We start from the raw sequence: 20864 nt of genomic DNA on the forward strand, positions 1-20864 counted from the left end.
GCTTATTAGCAAATGCTCGCGGCTTCGCCTAAGTGTGTTTCCAAGATAAGAAATAGTATATAGCACTAACTAATAGTTAAGCTTCCTATTAGAAAAAAAAACAGAATCGGAGCAGTAGTTTCAAAGATTAACAACTTCAAAAAAAATATATAATATCTACCCCTTTATGTAAAAGAAAATATGACTTGACTTTGAATATCAGGGAATCCACTGTTATGTGCAATGATTATGTATTATCTTTCTTTTATGTAATTGTATTAAAATTTTGTTTTATTAAATATATTTTTTTTATTCTAGAAGGAAAAACTCTAATAAAATTAAAGAATATAGTTGTCATTGAACGAAATGTTATTGGATGGTTTCAATAAAAGTCACAAAAGCGCACTGCCGTTATAGGCCTACAGTAACTCAAAATGCCGGCCAAGCTACTCTACTCTGCACTACCATCAATTAACTTGATTGTATATAATATTCGCAGCATTCCACTATATTAATGCGCATAAAACTATATTTTGATAATAAAATACGCATCCAAAATATATTTTTGAAAAATATTTCTTGTGGAAAAGCGTGAATTGAAAAAAGGAAACAACGCACGTCATGTTTTAATTTTTTATATTTTCGTAAATCTGCTACACTGTACATTAACTAAATTAAACAATAAATAGTACCTTTAGCTCAAGACATTCAACAATATTTACATATTATGAGCTCATACTTAAATAATAAGGATAGGAATTTTAATGACCCCTTAAATCTTAATACAATGCCAATGGGTATGTAAATACAATAAGTAGAACGTATAGATGATTGATATTTATCTATAATACACGAACAATAGATAATATTACTTTAGAGATAAATATGCAAACAAATCTTAAGCTGATCTTGTTAAGTTAAAAGTATTAGGAACTTTATTTCCCTGAAACCGTACTTTAACATGAAATATAGAAATACTTTGGTATTTTCTCCTCAATACATCAACAATTTCCCAAGTCTGCTAAACACCAATTAATAATAGACATTTACATCTGCCTCTAGCAATGTACAAACATGGGTGTGTTTAAATATTAAATAACTTAAAGTAGACAAATAGGTACAAATTGTTAACTTACGTTATAAATAAAATGTTTTGTGCAAAATCTATTAAATTCATCTCTATTTGCCACTATAATTAACGATATCTACATATCTACATTAATTTACAAGAATTATCTAGAGTTTATGCTCTCTAGAATATTAATGTATACATTCGGAACAAGGGTATTTGATATGTTCGATAATACTTAAATCGGTAAATAAATTATAGCGATTGTGTCAACGGTCGTGCTTGGTGAGCTGCAGCGGCAGATCATTGGACGCCGCCGGCCGCTGCCGACACGGACTCGCCGATTTAGACCTCGTACTATTCTTCTTCTTCTCTTCATCATCATCGCTTTCGTCATGGACATTTATCTCCTCATCTGAATCGGAATGCGATTCGTATCCCCGAGCCAACTGTATCGACTGCGCCGCCAATAAAGCCGCGGCGGCGGAATGTGGCACGAGTGCTTTGAACGCGCTGTTTTCCAAAGCGGGATGAGGTTTAAACGCCCCGCCTTCGTAATTAGTCTGCTGTGACAACATTTTCAGTGCGTTTGTATCAAACTGAGCTTGATGTGAGAGAGCTTTCAGGGCACTTGTGTCTTGATGCGAGAGCGACTTGAACGCGCTATTCTCGCCGCCCATTTGTGGAGTGTGGTAAGGGACGCGCGCGGGGGACAAAGAACGCGAACGGGATCGGGAGGGGGAGTGCGGGAGGCGGTGCGGGGGCGAGCCGCCACCGCGCTTCAGGAGGTTCATGCGCTGGTGGCGTCTCCACTTGGCTCGTCTGTTGGAAAACCAAACCTGTCAGTAACGGTAAATAAACGTGATTAGTATTCTGATCTTTGAGTGTTAACAAATTTTATTCAATATAAGATACGGCGTATTTGATTCTACTTTATTGATATTTGTCAAGATAATTCATTATATTCAACTATTTTCTATTAAAGAGTTTTTTAAACTGTAGAGATAAATGATCTTTACCTGAACTCTAGCCTCTGAAAGGGATGTTTTAGAAGCAAGTCTTTCTCTGGTGGATACGCAGGGGTAATGAGATTTCTCGAATTCTTTTTCTAATTCTTCAAGTTGATCTTGGCTAAAAGTTGTGCGATTCCGTCTAAATTTAGGTTGTTCACCGTCTAAAGAACCGGAGTCATCGCCATCGACATCTGTAGAACAACACATAAGACTTATAATCAAGTTAACACACAACATTAAACTGTATTTCCAATAAATATTACAGTCGTTACCTATTAATCCACGTCCAGAAGACAAAAATCCTTGTTGGACAGCATCTGGATGTGGAACTCCAGTAGGGGGGCCTGGCACGCCTGGACCCAGAGGAAGAGTGCCAGGAGGCCAGACTCCTCCGCCTCCGGCCCAGGGGAACGCACCGTACGGCGGTGGTGCGGCATACAGCCCGTAACCTGCAGCTCTGGCGAACTCAGCTGCAGCTCGCTCCGCAGCCCGGTTTCTTAATATTCTATTTATGGACGACACGCTGGGGGCCGTGGCGTTTGTGCACACACCTGTGTAAATACATTTTTTAGATTAATATCATAATTAAAATTGTAACCGAGAGCGTGACATTATTTACGTTCATTAAAACATAATATTTAACGCATTCAACACGCCCATACATATTCATTTACACGTTTAAATTATACTGATTATACGGACAAAGTTATGATCATACTTGAGTGCTCGTTTTATACATAATAGTATTCAATTATTAAGAAGATTTAACATTAAACCTTAAGCAATGTACTATTTTATATTTTCTTCCCGTCTTTAGCAATGAATAATGATCGTACCTTAAAACTAAAAAAACTAGGATGCGCTGACGAACTCACGACGTCATGGTTTGTAAAAAACATAATTGACGATACCAGGTGTTAAGTTAATAAAACTGAGACCTTCAAGACTACCAAAAAGCGTAATAATACTAAAATTAAAAAAGAAAAAAATAGGTTTATGTCTTAAATGAAGTAATGCGTTTTCCGGCTTTTTTATGGAAAAAACATTTTGCATGATACATCCTTAGCTTAGCGCAAATGTCAAATATAATCTATATGTGCTTTAAGAACTACCCATTCGACGTGAATGTTTTTTTTTCATATATACGGATAAAAAACCTTTTTATATCCCATATGATATATCGGTTTCATAAGAAATGTGAAAAATATTTCTTCCAATTAAAATAGCAGCCTTTACGTAGTATAATTACTGACGTTTGCAGTAGGTAATTGACGGACGACATTAAATACTTTTTGAAAGCGCAACTTTAACAACATTGATCAAAGTTCTTCGCGTATTCAGACGGACCTACATTGGAATAAGGCATATATATACTCAGGCTCAATTTGACACTGCGATACTAAATGAAACCACATATTTTTTTCGTGTAAATAACATTTTACAATAAGATGATAAATATAAAATAAAATAGAAAGCAAAAAAATAAATATCTATAAAAAGTAATTTTAATTTTACCCGCCCTAATGCTACTACTACTAATTTAAGAGGATTCGTCGCAGGGGAAACATGAGACTTTCAGTCAAAAAATACATTCACGCATACACCATATCCGCATTAAACTACAAAATGTAAAATGCAACCGAGATTTTTGGCGAAAATATTCGTTAGTCGAGGATGATTTTTGGCATAATGTTAGGGTAAAGACGAGTTTATGGTTTCATCTATTAACGCAATCTCAAAATAATCCTGTATCTGTTGCTATAATAAGTTATATCGTCTACGTAGTTGCTACGTGACCGCTTAATATAAACGCTAGTAAAAATAACGCAGCAGTTTGCGTTTGTAAGTTAAGCGGCGATAGCCTAGTTGGGTGTGGAACGGACTGCCAAGACGAATGTCCGCAGGTTCAAATCCCAAGGGCACATACCTCTGACTTTTCTAAAATCATGTGTGTATTCTTTGTGAATTAGCAGAGATACCATCAGCAATTACAGGCCTATTTCCGTTTTAACTACCTTATCGAAAATATTTGAAAAAATTTTGAACAAGAGACTTATAGAGTACATCAATAAGAATAATATTTTAGCTGGTACCCAATACGGTTTTCGTGCAGGCAAATCTACTGAGGATGCCGTATTGGAAGTCACTAACACTATAATAAACAACATTAATAATAAGATGAAAACTATTGGCATTTTCCTCGATCTGACAAAGGCCTTTGATACTGTCTCTGTCCCCATACTCTTACAAAAACTAGAAGACATCGGAGTACGTGGCATTGCTCTGAATATGTTTTGTAGTTACCTTTGTAACCGTACACAAACCACTTTGATTGATCATATACTAGTTCGGAAGCATGCCCTAGCTATGGAGTGCCCCAGGGTAGTGTCCTTGGGCCTACTTTATTCTTGATTTACATAAATGAGCTTTGTTTGCTCTCTTTGAAAAATTGTAAAGTAGTTGCATACGCGGATGATACTGCTCTTCTTGTTCAGGGTGAGACATGGCATGATGTAAGCAGATCTGCTGAAGTAGCACTAATTGAAGTTATTCACTGCCTAAGAAATAACTTATTAACTTTAAATATTGATAAATCTAAATTTGTAACTTTTTCTACAAATACAACCTTACTACCCCCGGACACGATGGCTATAAAAGCTCATACTTGTGGGATAAGTGCAAATACTTTGTGCAGCTGTAATACGCTGACTCGCGTTGATAATATAAAATATCTCGGTATTATTATTGATAATAGACTTTCCTGGAACGCTCAAAATAGAATATCTTATTTCTCGTATTAGAAAGTTAATTTTTGTCTTCAAAAAGTTAAGAGCCAGTGCTGAAATTACAACATTAAAAACAGTCTACTTTGCATTAGCGGAATCAATCTTGGGATACTGCATAACCTCTTGGGGTGGTGCATGCAAAACAAATCTATTGCGACTAGAATGAGCCCAAAGATGTATTTTTAAAATCATGATGCACAAACCTATTAAATTTCCCACAAGTGACCTTTACTCCCAGAGCAAACTTTTATCAGTCCGTAAGTTATTCATCTTGAAAACCATTCTCCGGAAACATAGTGAAGTTGTATTTGACCACAAAATTGTTGATAATAAACGCAGATCAGATAGAGTATGTGATACCTTTAAATACACAACTGCTACTGCCAGTCGTCAATACTATTTCCTGAGCCCAAAATTATACAACAAAGTAAACAAAGTACTTAAAATCTATACACGTACATCCTGACCCCCTCATTCATAGACGTTTTTTATCTAACGACCGAGTAAGGCTGTGATAACAAGTCTGTTTCTCAGTGCTGACGGCATGGCAGTCTTCGCAGTGCGTAGACGTAGGACCGTTGTGATTGGCTAATATTGAAATACAACAATAATAACCAATCACAACGGCCCTATGTCTATTTCTCCGTGCCGTTGGGCACTGAGAAACAGGCTTGTTATCACAGCTTTACTCCGTCCTTAGATAAAAAACGTTTATGAATAAGGAGGTTAGAATGTAAACATAAATTAATTAATTGGCTTCTTACCTTATCCTATGATGAAACTGAACATTTTATTAAACCTATAACCTAACAAGACCTGATCACACGCATTCATATTCACACAGACACACACACACACACACGCACACGCTCAAACACATAACTCATAGTAGACCATATTTCTTTTTTTTTATATATATATTATTTTTTTTTCTGTTTTTTTTTTTGTATAGTTTAATTTAGAACCTTTATTTGATTAAATATTTTAAGTTTCTGTTTGGTAAACCTAAGTTCCTCCGAAGGAAGGGCGTTGATAGCTGTAACACAGTTTTAACTACAGCAGCTATCATCGTTCACTTTTGTTATTGTAGTTTTTAAATATGGTTCACAATAAAGATTTAATTTAAAAAAAAAAAAAATTATCGTTCGCTTTAACGGTGAAGAAAAACATCGTGAGGAAGCCTGCACATCTGAGTTCTTTGTAGGAATTTCGTAGGTGTCTGAAGTCTACCAATCGGCACTAGGCCAGCGTGGTGGACTAAGGCCTAATCCCTCTCAGTAGTAGAGGAAGGTCGTACTCAACAGTGGGCAAGTATATAATACAGGGCTGATATTATTGCGTTTGCAACAAACACTTGACTAGAACAATTTTTCTAAGTGCCGTATCTGACTATAGTCAATTATCCATAATATCAACAAAATGGGTGAACAACACCGCGTTTAAACCGATGTGTCATTGGTCACGTTTTTAAATCGTAATTACATTATTTAATGCGTGCAGCTGGATCGCGTGCTGATGCAGCCTTGGAGAACCATCTCGTGTAATTTTCAGGAAACACTCCGGGTGCCATAATTTAATTATGACCTGTCCAAGAATAATTGTTGTAGTATTTGATGTTTGGTTACTTGAGTACCGCTCTTGATCCTCAACACTTGGCATTCTGCGCGCTTTGTAGTCATTTTAATTATATACTTGAAAAGTATTTCTACTATTATTTGTCGGCCTCTTTGCTGATTTTAAATTGCATTTCATACCGCTTTTATATTTAGTCCATTGAAAAGTTACATTTGGGGTTGCGTTTTTTAGAGGACGCAATTTTATTTTTTTGAAGTGTAGGGGGGGTCAGTGTAAAGCTAAAACCAAGTTTGTGGGGTCGCCACCTTTGTCCCACGGCCGCCATCTTGAAAATAGGGATTGAAATGGTTTTTACGATGTATCTCTTAAACTATTTATCTGACAAAAAAAATTATAAACATTTTTTGTTGCAAATTAAATTCTCTACAACTTTAGTTCAGTAACTTTTTGTCGTAGAACTATAAATAAAAAAGTTATAAACGAAAATGTTAAGAAATTCAATGTTAAGCAATGTCCATTGCAACGTTATTAGAAGTGTGTTTATAAGGTTCATAATACTTTTTTTTGTACTCTCATTACGTACAACACAAACCCGCGGTTGTCGGCTTGTACGCGAATTACTTAGATCCTGCATCGATTTGGCACAGATGAAGCAATTGTTCACAAAATCAAGGTCTGGCTCTGGAGCTTCTGAAACTGATGATAAACTACTGGAGCTGCTGCTGCGACGACGAACAACATTATCGGTTCGATTGTACAGTAAATTCCGAAACAGTTCGTAAAAATTTGTTTTTGTGAACAATTGCTTCATCTGTGCCAAAGCGATTCAGGATCCAAGTAATTCGGATACAAGCCGACAACCGCGGGTTTGTGTTGTACGTAATGAGACTACAAAAAAAAGTATTATGAACCTTATAAACACACGTTCTGATGACGTTGCAATGGACATTGCTTAACATTTAATTTCTTAACATTTTCGCTTATAATTTTTTATTTATAGTTCTACGACAAAAAGTTACTAGACCAAAGTTGTAGAGAATTTAATTTGCAACAAAAAATGTTTATAATTTTTTTTGTCAGATAAATAGTTTAAGAAATACATCGTTAAAACCATTTCAACCCCTATTTTCAAGATGGCGGCCGTGGGACAAGGGTGGCGACCCCACAAACTTGGTTTTAGCTTTAGACTGACCCCCCCTACACTTCAAAAAAATAAAATTGCGTCCTCTAAAAAACGCAAGGTAAGGCCTAAAAAATGTAACATTTCAATGGACTAATTGGTTGAATTAAATGTCAAAATACATATATCAGAAAAATATTGAACTCTGTTGACATAAATCTTTCGAAATTATAGAATTTCCGTTGACACTATTGGATGTTTTATTGGCGTACAAGTCGTAAACACATTATGGAACCAGTTAATTTATTAAACATCTACATTTTGGATGATGGATTTAATCAAAGTATAATAACAGGATGGCGTACGCATATAAAAAATGTAACCATAAATTATTTTATATGATAAATATCATTAATATTTGTTATATTATTGTCTCAAAAAAAATGTTATTATGAGAGTATAATTAATATTATTATTTTTCATAAAATATGCACTCTACATAACTCACTCGCATTTATAGGTTATTTTACATTATCCGATTCGAAAATTAAAACTCCAAAAGTGAGTTTGAGAGAATAGTAGCATCAGACAAAGTAAATTAACATTTTCCTCTCTTTTACATTTTAATTCGCCGACGTCTTTAACTTATCTCGGAACGACATCGGCTATCAGTGATGTATATAGTAGTATGTATGTAGTATACTTATTGAATATTATATAGACTAATCTATAGTATCATCCATGTATGGGTCGTGGTATGTATCGGATTATCTGATGAGGATCCAGTAAAATTATTAACTGTCATTTAAGCGATTCATCAAATTGTTTGCAGACCTAGCAGTTATGCGATGACTAATAGACCTTCTACTACAAACTACTAACGTAAACAGTAGTTTACATATTCACAAAGCAACGACAGTGATGGTAGAAAAATTGAACCTATGAATATTTTACACATAACAGCTCAATTTACTAGAAATGAAGGATTTTGCGCCACTCTACCATTTATATGATCAAAGCTGCCGTAACGGTTATTGTTCCTATCATTATACTGCTTCTATTGGGCCTTGTCATTTAAACACAATCAACTTACTACAATTGCTTCTAGAAACAGTAATTTAACATAATTGCTCAGGACACATTTACGCTCAGATCTTGTTTCAGAAAATTACTGTCCACTCATAAAAATAAACCGCCCGATCAATTGTTTGTCATAATTGACAACGTTTGATGGACATCAGTAATAATTATAATAATGGACGGGTGCTCAAAACCATCGCGATTTGTAAAGATAGTTTTAATGCGGTCACCGTTGGTAATGAAGCTCCATTGTGGAGAGACACAGCGCGCGCCGACGCGAGCAACGCTTGACGTATCAAATAAAACACAAAACGGACCTGTTATAATTTACTCAAAACACAAAGCCTTATATAGTATAATGGTAATGATCAGTTTCGCGGCTTCGCTCATTGTTAACATGTCGAAACGCACAATAAGGTGCCTTCCACACAATTTGTTTGGTTCGTAATCAGTGCGCTGAGACGATGCGCCCGCGCCGATAGAAACGCCTTCTGTGCTCACTGCCAGGCTGCCCGTCAACATGATATGACCGAGAGGGGAATAATGGTGGCTAGTCATCACTTACAGCCAAGATCTCTAATTATATCAGGAGCAGCGTTTTCAAAAAAGAAAACAAACCGTTGAAAATCTGTTAACATTTTGTGGGAGCGCTACGACGCGTCTCCGCTAGTTAATCTACTTCGTTTTCTATTATTTTAAACGACAAAAAACTTCAATGATCTTTAACAGAACAGTTAAATTGGTTTTTGTCTAGTAACAAGCGTGTCGGTAGGTACATATCAGCGGTTTTGATCGACATGGTTTTTGAGTTGTATTTTCCATTCGATCGATAAGTACGATGGCTACAGTCTAAATAGCATATCCTATAAATAGAGACGAACAGATACAGTCGTATATACGTCGAGGTATTGATATACTTGGAACGATGAATGGTATAAATTGCGGTTTAATTTGGTTCGTCAACCGAACATTAAGTAACAACCGATCAATGGGTATAGCTTCACTGTTTGTTTAGTGAGAGATCATTATCCGCCAACAGGTTGCAGGTGGGAATGCGATATCTATAATTGTTCTTTTAATGATTTGGGATCGAGCCCGGGTGCTTACATGCCTAGTCACGGTCATGCAATTTGTCTAAAGTCGTTTAATCATGATTAGTCACAATAGGGCCCGCTTCTATTAAATGGCTAGAACTCTTCAATAGGTGTTCTTAAACAAAATTTAAAAGCTTGGTTCATAATTATCGAATGTATAAATCTTGCGGTTTAGAAGAACAATTTTAATAATGTGTTAGATAATTAATCAAATTATTAAATATTGCTAGTTATTCATCTATTTCAACGAATAATCGTTTGTCATAAGTACTTAAAAATACATAAAAAATTAAATTTGATGTTTTAAATAACTAAACTCAGAGCTTTTAATGCTCTGTCAAATGGTTGAGCTTTAGATGAGGTCGGTGAACCAACATACACATTCTTTTGTTTAACATAATATGTACTTATGCAATACATGTACGACCAATATTAAAAGGAGTAATTTTATTTGTAACCCAACTTATGACCAATTAAATTTTAAACAAAGTTGATGCCAGTTCTTTCAAATATAATATTATTGTCCAAAATGACAACACATTTACCAAAGAGGACATAATATTATTATTTGTCTTCGCTTATTAAAGCGCGTTGATGATGTCATCTCGCGGTGTTAAAGAATTATAATAAAAAGCAAATTTGTTTAAAACATTAGGAATGTTTGACTCGGAGTGAAGTTAGGATTGTACCTGCCTAAAAGCGTGGCATGTCCAAAGATAAGGCGAACCGGCGCCGTCTGGCTATAGAGTATTTAATCGAGTTAATTTATCGATAATTGACGGAAAACCTTTTTGTTTGTACTGCCGGGAAGTAACAGTAATTGTCACGCCTTTGAAGATTTACGCTCGTTTCTAAATTGAGACATTAACAGTCAGATCTCGTGCCTAATGGTTCGGAATGAATTTGTTTGTTTTACTTATACTGGTGGCTGGACATTTGACAGCGAACGGGTTTATATAAATCCAGATAATTAACCGGTAATGATCACACACTTTTATTGGGGTCTGTTTATATTTAACTATTACATTTTATATGGAATCATAAAATGGGAAGACTGAGATTTTAAATGGAAGAACGGAATTTAAGTTTGATTTTTTAAATCATTGCTCAGATTTCTTCAACTGTAGCGCAAACATTATCTAAGTATTTTTAAATTTACGGCAGAAATAAGTGTATTCTATTCATCCTGCGAGACATAACATTAGACACGTGTTCAAACGTTAAGCATTGAGAAGAGTGGGAACCGGACCAGATTCGACGCAACCATTTTAAAAAATCACGTCCTATCTGAACGATTGCAGCCAGTTAACGAGTGAGTGGCGTCACGTCGTCTAAATGAATTATTGTTGGCTTTATGGGGAACATAAAACGATGAGATCGGATGCAATCAAGCGGCACCCGCGGCGTGGACCAAGTAAAAAGGTGTCCGTACCGACAGGGGGTCGCTCACAACCGTCGCGCTAAACGCCTACTCTACGCACCCGCTTTTCTACCTATTTCAATTAGCAATGAATGGCCAAAGTAACAAAAGATACATCAGCACCTAATAAATAACTTAAATAAAAAATACAACATTGCATAACCATGAATTTCACTCAAATAAACGCAACAGCTCAAAATATACTTTGTGAACTGTTTGTTTGATTTCTTTTATAGTATGTACGCGCTTTTTACGCACTGAACGGTGTATTGTCAATCGCACAAAGCACATTAGGATCATCAATAAAGCGATAATGGACAACAAAAAGCAGATCAAAATAGTTTTTTATCGCAGAGAATGCACGCTTGACGATTAGTAAAAAGCTAACCAAAACGAGGTCTAAAATCATGAGCGTGACCCTCTGGGCGATGAGCTACAGTGTTGGTGGGATGTACTGCTGGGAACCAATTTAATGCTGTAACAAATCAATAAATGTATCGGTTTATTGGAAGCTGTGTAGAGATCGATTTGATTTATTTCGACCGTACAATCTCGCCGAACGAAATGAGGCCTTGTTAGTAAATGTCAAAAAACTTTTGAAAATCTTTTAGTCTATTTTTACGGCGAGCGTTGGCTTGAAAAACTCGCTGGAACTCTCACTCACACATGTTTGTTGAACTGCGTAAATATATGAAAGTTTCATTATAATTTTTAGTACTGAGAATAAAAACGTTATAAAATTTGTTTTACCACAAAAATAATCGCTTGACGCTCGCAATAAAAACAACATTAAGAATAAAATAATAAATTTCCAAAGGTTTTTATAGGTACCGTACTCAAAATATTTTACCACTCCTGCCGTAAACTCTCTCGTCATTGGTTTCGCTAATTAATCGGCGCCAGTCAATAATTTCGGGTCGAACGTAACCCATTTATTCTTGGTGTAAGAATGCAATTAATCAAAACGTGGTCAGTAGCTAGAGCCGTCCGTAACGCCTCGTAAACCGATATCGATTTAGTAGATAAGTTGCGCAAGCTATTGTACAAAACTGCCAACTCATCGCCAACAAAGGCGGTAGTGGGCACCTTATTAAAATTTAGCCGGTTTCGATGAGCCGCTCTGTTTTGATAACCGCTTCCCCGAACGCAATCGACAGACGTGCACCGCTCCGACGCTTGCAGCGTTTTTGACACTTTCCTATTGTGTTCACTGTTTGTATAAATATTAGTTTAAAATTAATTGTGCCGTTTCAAATTTAAAACATCTAAAGTAAGTGACTTTTTGTATTTTTTCGTCTGTACCAATATTATTATTTCTATCGATAGGTGATGCGATCGCTGCCAAATGTTCGGCGCACAATAGAATCAATTTAATGTTTGAGTTGACACTAAATACTCAAAAAGTTAAATTTATCAGAAGCGTGTTGCTATAATAGCACCCAGTGAAATGAAATTTTAATCAATTTAGTGAGCTTCAATAGGTAAGTATGCAGTAAATAGGACACGTGCTGATGACAAAGCCAACCGATTGTAATCGAGATCATTATGTTATAAATTTGATTAAAATTCGATTACTAAATATTCCTGAACATTCCATAGACCTAGCAATGTTTAAAACTGGTATCCATTGCTTAAGCAAGTTATGGTCAATGCAGGCTGGAATATAAGCTACATAAAACGTATAAACCGATTGTAATAAATGTAATTATAAACAGTACGCGTAAATTAATGTGAACATCTAATGTATTATTTCATATCTGTATATCGTTATTGAATTTACTTTATAACATTATTAATTTGACTATTCTAACAATTTCATATTTCGTTATTCAAAGCTCCTACATCAGCAGGTGGTCCGCTCCGGTCAACACACTTTGATAGACCGAGACCATTGTCAAATCTAATTGAATCAATCATAATAACATCACTGAGGAAGTCGAGCACAGAGCAGGAAAGACAATGAATTCCTCAAGTACGTACGTATGCCGGCAAATCGAAACCGCAAACTATAACTGTAATATTTAAACGTTCAACTCGAAATAAGGCGAAATTTATTTAAAAACACCAGCATTTACGACAAATATGTGAGCATTTACGCAAAACAACAACGACACAGGATCGCGTGCAATTTTCGCATACAACGGACGCATGGGCGCGCACTGTGTTCAAGCAATTATTTTAAACACATTTCAACAAATGACGATAATGTCAGCCGGCCAAGGAGATAAGAACAAAAAACATAAAAATAAAATCGTTCCCTGAACAATTGTTCAAGTTCTTGTTATTTAGAATGCGACCATCCGTATGGCTAACGGAATAAAAACGCTGTTGTAAGCCAATAAATATCAAGTTAAATTAATCACCGTAATTGGACTTTTATGTGCACTTATCGGTATAAAGCTGTTAGTGCACATCGCCACACTTCTTACGTTGGGTAATTATTGATATCAATAAAGATTAGTTGAGCTATAATTTCCCAAGGAGAATTAATATCTTTGCACTGATATTTGATCGTTAATTTTAACATATCATTCCGTTTATACCAGTTCATCCGAAGGATTTTCTAATAATATAAAGCTGTGCACATAAAACAACATTTATAAAGATGTTTCCCGAATAACGCGTTGGATGTTACGACACCTCCTGTGGATTTAATGACTGTGAACCAATTTAACAACACAGTGTTTCCCATCAAGTGTGTTATCGTCTTCTAATCCGGTCCCCGGTGATATCGTAAACCAGAAGTGGTCTTGTAAGCGAAACCAGTTTCACAGGCGATCGCACGCACCCTACCGCTCCACAAATGCACTACTCACTAGAGAAAACACGAAACACCCGAGTCCTTTGAAGGAACGCTTTGCTAATTAGCCGCGCGATTTTCAACCTTCCCTCATACATCTTACACATTAAGATTGATTAATGAGGCGAAGGTTTATAAGCCGTTTACGGCGACGTTAGTGATGTTTAAAGTCACGCATGGCCACGAGAGGTGTCGTTGGTGCAATTATCGCAATTGGCTCGTTGGCCTCAGAGCTAAAGACGCCCATCGAGAGCTAAATGTGACCATGTCTGCGACTCGTGATGACAATGTAACACGATATGTCATTAATACAACTGTTAAGATCATAAAATGATTTAGATATATTCATTTTATGAACCAGCTATAATTATTACAGTGTGTATTGTATACCTAGCGTCCATACCACCTACAAATCTTACACTATTGATATTTATTAAATAAACTATCATATTTAATAACAAAACTTATTTTACGTTTACATCCATCTACAGGTAATAATAACATTGTAAGTTTTACCAGTTCTTTTTTCCAAAGCTTTGTTCTGTAACTTATGACTCGTCATATCCCGTCAGTTACAGTTGTTAATTATATATAGTAACGTTAAATCCAATACATATTCTTATGTTACATATCCGTTGTCGGTAAACCATCGGCCATTTACGAAACTATAAAACCATTCGGGGTTGCACTTAGAAGGCTTTACCTATTGACCTCCCAAATAGCATTTGACACAATATACCTAAAGTTCATTACTTAAATATTCAGATCCTTTAATTGGATAAATATTTGGTTACAGTAAACTAAGTAGGTACTCATATATATCCGAGGGTGACCTTGTTGCGCCGTTCAATTTATTACATGATTACCGTTGGTATAAATATTGACGGAAAATAAATAATAACATAAAATAATGCCCTTTAGTTTTTGAGGGAGACACCGTAATGTACAATTAATATTTTCAAAATTGTAAGCAGAGATTTATATTCTTTGAACGATATTCCCCTGATATTATTTATTGTATCTTCATCTTGTTTTAAATGCATAAATATTAATAACATTTTTTAAATAAAACTGGAAATGTAACTCTGTTTGTTACTCTTTCACGGCCGAACTACTGAACTAATTTCGATGAAAGTTGATGTGATGACAGTTTGTGACCCTGGGTGGGACATAGGTTAGTTTTCATATACTTATTTAGTCTTTTTAAAGTTTTACAGATGATAGAAAAAATTCAGCCATGTTTTACAGCTGGCATGTACATAGTAGAAGTAAATCTACCTACTGCAAAACTACCGCTGATATTGATATTATATAGCATAAATGTCTTTCTACCTGGGGATATAATAATTAAATATCGACCTTAGATCTATTTTACTACCTATAAGATAGGCATTTCCACAAAGTTTCTCCTGATTTCAACCTTCCTTATGTAATTCTTAAAATGGAATCACCATAGATAAAAATAATGTGCTTTTACAAAATATATTTGGAGGTATTTTCCCGCAGATGAAGATAGTTCTACAGGAAAGTCCCTATATTTTACTGTTTATAACCTGTTAATCTATGACCTAACGTTTAGTACCAACATACTCTGTATTTATTGCTCATACGAAGATAACTTTTAGTAGTACTAAACTTTGTAGAACTAAATATTAGCGGGCGAATAAGCAATACATTTTTTTGTAAGATAGTCATTTAAGTGCTAGTTAATTTCATAAACGCGCTCTATATTTCGTTGGCAATAGCCCTATTGGTGAAAGCATTAAACTTCTCTACTTTACATTTAAAATATTTCGGAGTATCATAATAATTTTATATCAGAAAATGAACACTATTAATATTAAACCACAATAATAACCACACAGCAAAGGGAGGTTAAATTATATTTTGATTCTCCAGTATTTACGAACAAGAAAACTGCTATTTCACTTTAGTTTGTAGCGAGAAAATCTTTGTAAAGTGGTAAAACACTCAACTTATCTGCACCTTTTCAGCTTTAGATAAAAATGACTAAAACAGGTCATCATTTACGACATAAGTGCGCCTGTTAACAGATCATAAAAATATTGGCTTATTTATCTTAAGTCTTGCGGTTGTTGCTACGTCATACACGCTATGCCCACACTTAGGAGGGTTCTTGCATAATAATTTCAAGGAGTCTGTTCTAATAATTAGCAGTTGTAAAGATTCTCAGACATCAGGTAGGTACATCATAAAACAAAGGAAAAATATCATGTTATTGTGTATCTTAAGAACTATTTCCGCATGCGTCACGCTGAAAGGGAATAAATCTATTTGTCATAATAATAAGTATGTGGAGATTATGATCCATTATTTTAATAACACTGCTAGTATATTCGATGATGGCCGGAGTTGCGAACGCCACGTAGTCGGTGCGAGCGCGGGCTGCGCACACGCAACTCGGTGTTTGTAACGTGAGACGCTCACCGGTATTACGCGCCGCGCAGCGCTCACCGACATTTTATAATAATACACCTACGTGCTACTATTATTTCGTGTACCTACACCTAGGTCTTCGCGAGCATTCCACTATATTTTTTAAACTTAACGTTATTTTAAACAGTCGTCTCACTTTTACATATCCATGGAATCGCGGAATTATTTGTATGCTCGTAACGCATAATGGTTTCGTTTTGTATTAGTGTCAAAAAGATACTTATTCCTTTATTTATCCTTATTCACGTGTGCCAAATTTGAAACTAAATTATAGAATAAGATGGCAAAGTGACGACTACAATATAGGAACATATTTATCGTTATAAAGACACACTCTATTCAAATTGACTCACGTGATTCCTTTAATATTCTTTACGTTAATCATCCTATAATCGCATCTGGTGACGTGGGCCTTGACGTTAAAGCATTGATACAGCTCATACTTGTCCGAAGTGACGCGAGGTCGCAATCCTCATTTGTGACCGTAAGGTTGTCACAAATTATATGATAACGTGCCATAGAGATTGGAATTCTGTCCTGTTAGAAATTTATAGTGTAATCTTCATCGGTTTCCTTTTTTTCAGTCGTATATTATACATATCATAGTTATGATCGTGCCTAATTTGCAACCGCCACGTAATTTTTTTGTAACATGCATATAAAAATACACCTCCTTATTTTTAAAAAAAATATGTAGTTAAGGCTTCAAGCTATGCCTAAAAAAACCTTCATATAACAATTTAATTGGGCTTATTCATTCTTATGTTGTGCGATGTTACATTTTCAAATCTTTTCGAGCAGGTAATATGCTAGACTTTAGTCGTAAAAATACTTAAAATGCTTAGTTGAAACGCCTTATTAAAACTGTCATGAGAATTCTGAACTGCAGAAACACGCCGATGTAAAAATGATTTAACGAAGGATTTGGTTGTTAAAATTATCCATGACCTACAACTATCGCTTAAACAGCTTTATAGAAGCATCCACCAATGTTTTAACTTGATATAGTACTCAAAAAAGTATTTCTTCGGAGCCGGGTAATAAATAACATACATAGCCATTTCTCTACAGTACAAGCGCTTAAAGTTTGACTGATTCTCATCGCTGGGAGGCTTAAACGTCGCAGTTGCCCAATTAACAAACCAGTACGTGTTAAAAGTAGCCTCGGCTACCGCGATCACTTAAGCATCTAGACAAGATATTCGCTAATGAGCCGTCAACCTTACGTGGTCATTAGATGTTCAATCTAACATCATATATGCGCAACCTTTGATCATGCGCTAAAGACTTTCTAATCCTATTAGAGATGGGTTGTATTTACTAGAACAGGTCCAGGATTAAGTATTTTACGAGACCAGACACTTATTCTTTAGGAAATTTATATATTATTATTTCCACTTTACTCAAATAGTTTGCTTTCCCTGGAATCGTGATGAGCATCAGTGAAGCAAATAAAAAAGATTAGGTAGCATTAATATATGTGCTTAATGCCGCAATTAACAGAAGATGTTAATGGAAGCCTACCCTGAGAAGGTTGAACAAGGCTACAGAAGAAGAAGAATTAAATGTAAATGCCTTGCTTTAAACACATTATGTTCTACCTAGAATGGATATTTATAAAGAGGAATAGATGTCCCAAATTGATGGTACAACCCATCTTTAAATCCTATACATCAATCAACCTCTCCACACATTATACGATGTATCTGACATCAATCATACCAAGATCACAGACTGAACGAATAATGGTCACCTAACTTCATCACAGGCAAGTGAGTGAATTGCATGCATTAATCATTGTATTAAAACTTTACCCAGATATATCGAAGTGAATTAATTGAGTAAATAAATTTCAATATTATGTACATAGGCAAACAGTTATGTGATTGATAGACACAGTTATACCGCGGTTAGTCTTAGGGAAGTCGTGATCGCTCTAGGCATTCACGGCATACGCAACCGTATAGACATCGCTCCTGACTTATTCAAAACATATGCATCGTTTATGGCGATATAATTATTTGTTTACCTTCTGAGATCAGCCTCTCGCGGATCTCCCACGCGAAGATTGTTGGGTTTTCTCTTTTATATTGTTCTATTTTTGATACTACCGCTGGCGTCGCCACTTTTGGTTTGCTGCCACCGATGAGACCAGGCGGTCGTAGCGTACCTGTGAAAGAATAAAATTTATGATATCTTTATCAAAATTAACGTAATATGCTAATTGTCTAAAACTACAAAGTTGATGCCGCCTATTTCGTAAACATTTTATACAGATTAATTCTAAACATAATTTACACTCAAATAGGCAATTTGGCCACACAACCGTTGATAAATAAGGTTTTGTACAAATACAATAAATTAAATGTTAACAATAAAATCGTCTAACATTTTCCATCCAAACTCAGCGGGAACAGGCCACGTATCAACATCGGCACTGCGTAAAGTAGACAAAAAACTAATTGAACAAACTGTCACCTGCTACCCACTGAAAATAATATAACAAAAGTTAAAATCAAATTAGACTGCAAATAAAAATGCCAATAATAGCGACACGATACCGATTGATGCAATTTCATTGAGTGCTAAACGTGAGTAAACGCGGCTCACTTGTCGCGAATCAATTCTTCATATTGCAAGCTTTGTGCCGTTCCTGGTGTCGCTCTTAAAACGGTGACGTAGTGCTCAAATTTATATAACGCTCTGACAATCAAAGACTTGTGTCTTCCCATATAAAAAGGAGGTGGATGTGGAGCAACGCAAAAAATTGATAATCGAGCACGGCGGTAAGAATAACAATGAAACTCTCAAATAAGTATTAATAATTACCGAGTCAATGACGTCGGCTAAATGAAACTTCTGTGAGCGAGATGTGAATTTGTAATTTAATTTCCGCTTACTTTGTTTTGTCACTGAACTCAATTTATATAAAAACTACAACGTGGACAAATTAAAACGGACGTAACGTACCGCTCTAGGCTGGTTAGATTACGGCTGCGCTGCTTCATTTTAGTTCTGTCTGTTTTTTTGTCGAGCGCAATCTAAATTTAAAATAACATAAAATCAAGGATTGCGTAAAAAATTGTTATGATGGATTCAATAATGCTTTAAGATAGATAATGGATGAGTGCGTGCTCCGGGACAATTACGTAAAAACGCAGCAGCGGCATTCCGGCGGGCGGCGGGCGTCCGCACTGTTTTTACAATATGCGCGGCCAGCGTTGTCTTCCATACCGATAACACGCTGAATTATTCAACACATTATTTATATTCACATTTTTGTCAACGCCATCCAAGATGAATTCATAAAGGTCTTTATGTCTTGATAAGACTAAAGCTTACCGCCGAAAATGGTGTTGTCGCGTAAAAAGCTAAACTCAAATGTTCGAGAAAACTCCCTCACATGCCTTAACGGGTAAGGATCGTATTAACATTCTGACAACGTGAAAGCTGCTGAAGTGATTTAAGCAGGAGGTACAAAGTGTTAGTTTATATAGTACATATCGCGTCAACCGGCGACAATCTCAACTACATTTGTACTTTGCAATTAATGTTTATATCTGTACGAACAGTTCTCATATTATCTTGAGGAAACTAAAGATTTTTATCATACAGTCAATGCTGTTATCGCTATCAAACAGTTCAAATGAAAACTAAACGTTTCTTTGGTCTAAAGATGCAACTTTGAATAACTCAACCTTGGTCGGATAAAATAAAATTAAATGTTGGACCGAGTGTATAAGACATTTTTTGTAACAGCATAGCACCTAAAATCTTTCGTAGTACCCCTTCACCGTCTTAGACAACTCAAAAATCTCAACGCGGGCATCCTGTCAGGCATACAGAAAACATCATTACGCAGTGCCCGAGATGCTTGTACAAACATTCCTGTTCGTCCCTCTATTTTTGTGCTAGGTTCTAATAACGCCGAAAGCCAAAGTACGGCTTTGCGTTTACAGCCAGCCACTGCACCTTCAACCTCGGACGCCAGCTTTAGTTGACTATCACCGTAAGCATTGGATACCATGATGCACTCATCTAAGTTTCCCTATTAAAGGTGGAAGTAGAAATTAATTATAATAAATATTCTTAGCTCATTGAAACTCGCTACCCACATAGTAAAAACCATACGAAGTTTCCCAGTAATAACATTCATCAACATAAAAATGTCATACAGAAATGCATATGTGACAGTGTATTTGAACCCGTATTCGAAAAATTAGTATAATTATTCTTATAGATGCTTATGATACGGTAGAAAATGTTTAACACGCACGAAGCGCCATAATACGATACATAAAGTAGAAGGCAGACCCGTTAAATGGTTTTTCGTTCATAATAGTATAATTAAGTACAGTGACCGTAAGTTTTACACGTCCAAGAATATTTTAATTAATTATTTTTTTAATAAATACAAAATGTTATGTATTCTATAAAAAATCAAATTTAGGAATATCATCCTTATTTTAAA

General features: G+C 35.6%; 1 protein-coding gene across 3 annotated transcripts in view; it reads right to left on the bottom strand.

The window, feature by feature from the left end:
• Nucleotides 1–598: 598 nt before the first annotated feature.
• LOC115448978 (paired box protein Pax-6) overlaps nt 599–20864 on the bottom strand; it is a 45237-nt gene continuing 24971 nt past the window's right edge. For 2 of the 3 annotated variants that reach the window (XM_037441562.1, XM_037441561.1), the window contains exons 3-6: nt 18423–18563; nt 2334–2612; nt 2068–2252; nt 599–1887 (exon numbers count right to left, since the gene is read on the bottom strand). In XM_037441562.1, the coding sequence (XP_037297459.1) occupies nt 1318–1887; nt 2068–2252; nt 2334–2612; nt 18423–18563 (1175 nt within the window). In that variant the 3' untranslated portion in view covers nt 599–1317. The remainder of the gene's footprint in view (nt 1888–2067; nt 2253–2333; nt 2613–18422; nt 18564–20864) is intronic. The other variant, XM_037441563.1, reaches the window with a different exon arrangement.

The sequence above is a fragment of the Manduca sexta genome, chromosome 22 (assembly GCF_014839805.1).
Source record: "Manduca sexta isolate Smith_Timp_Sample1 chromosome 22, JHU_Msex_v1.0, whole genome shotgun sequence".
Taxonomy (NCBI): domain Eukaryota; kingdom Metazoa; phylum Arthropoda; class Insecta; order Lepidoptera; family Sphingidae; genus Manduca; species Manduca sexta.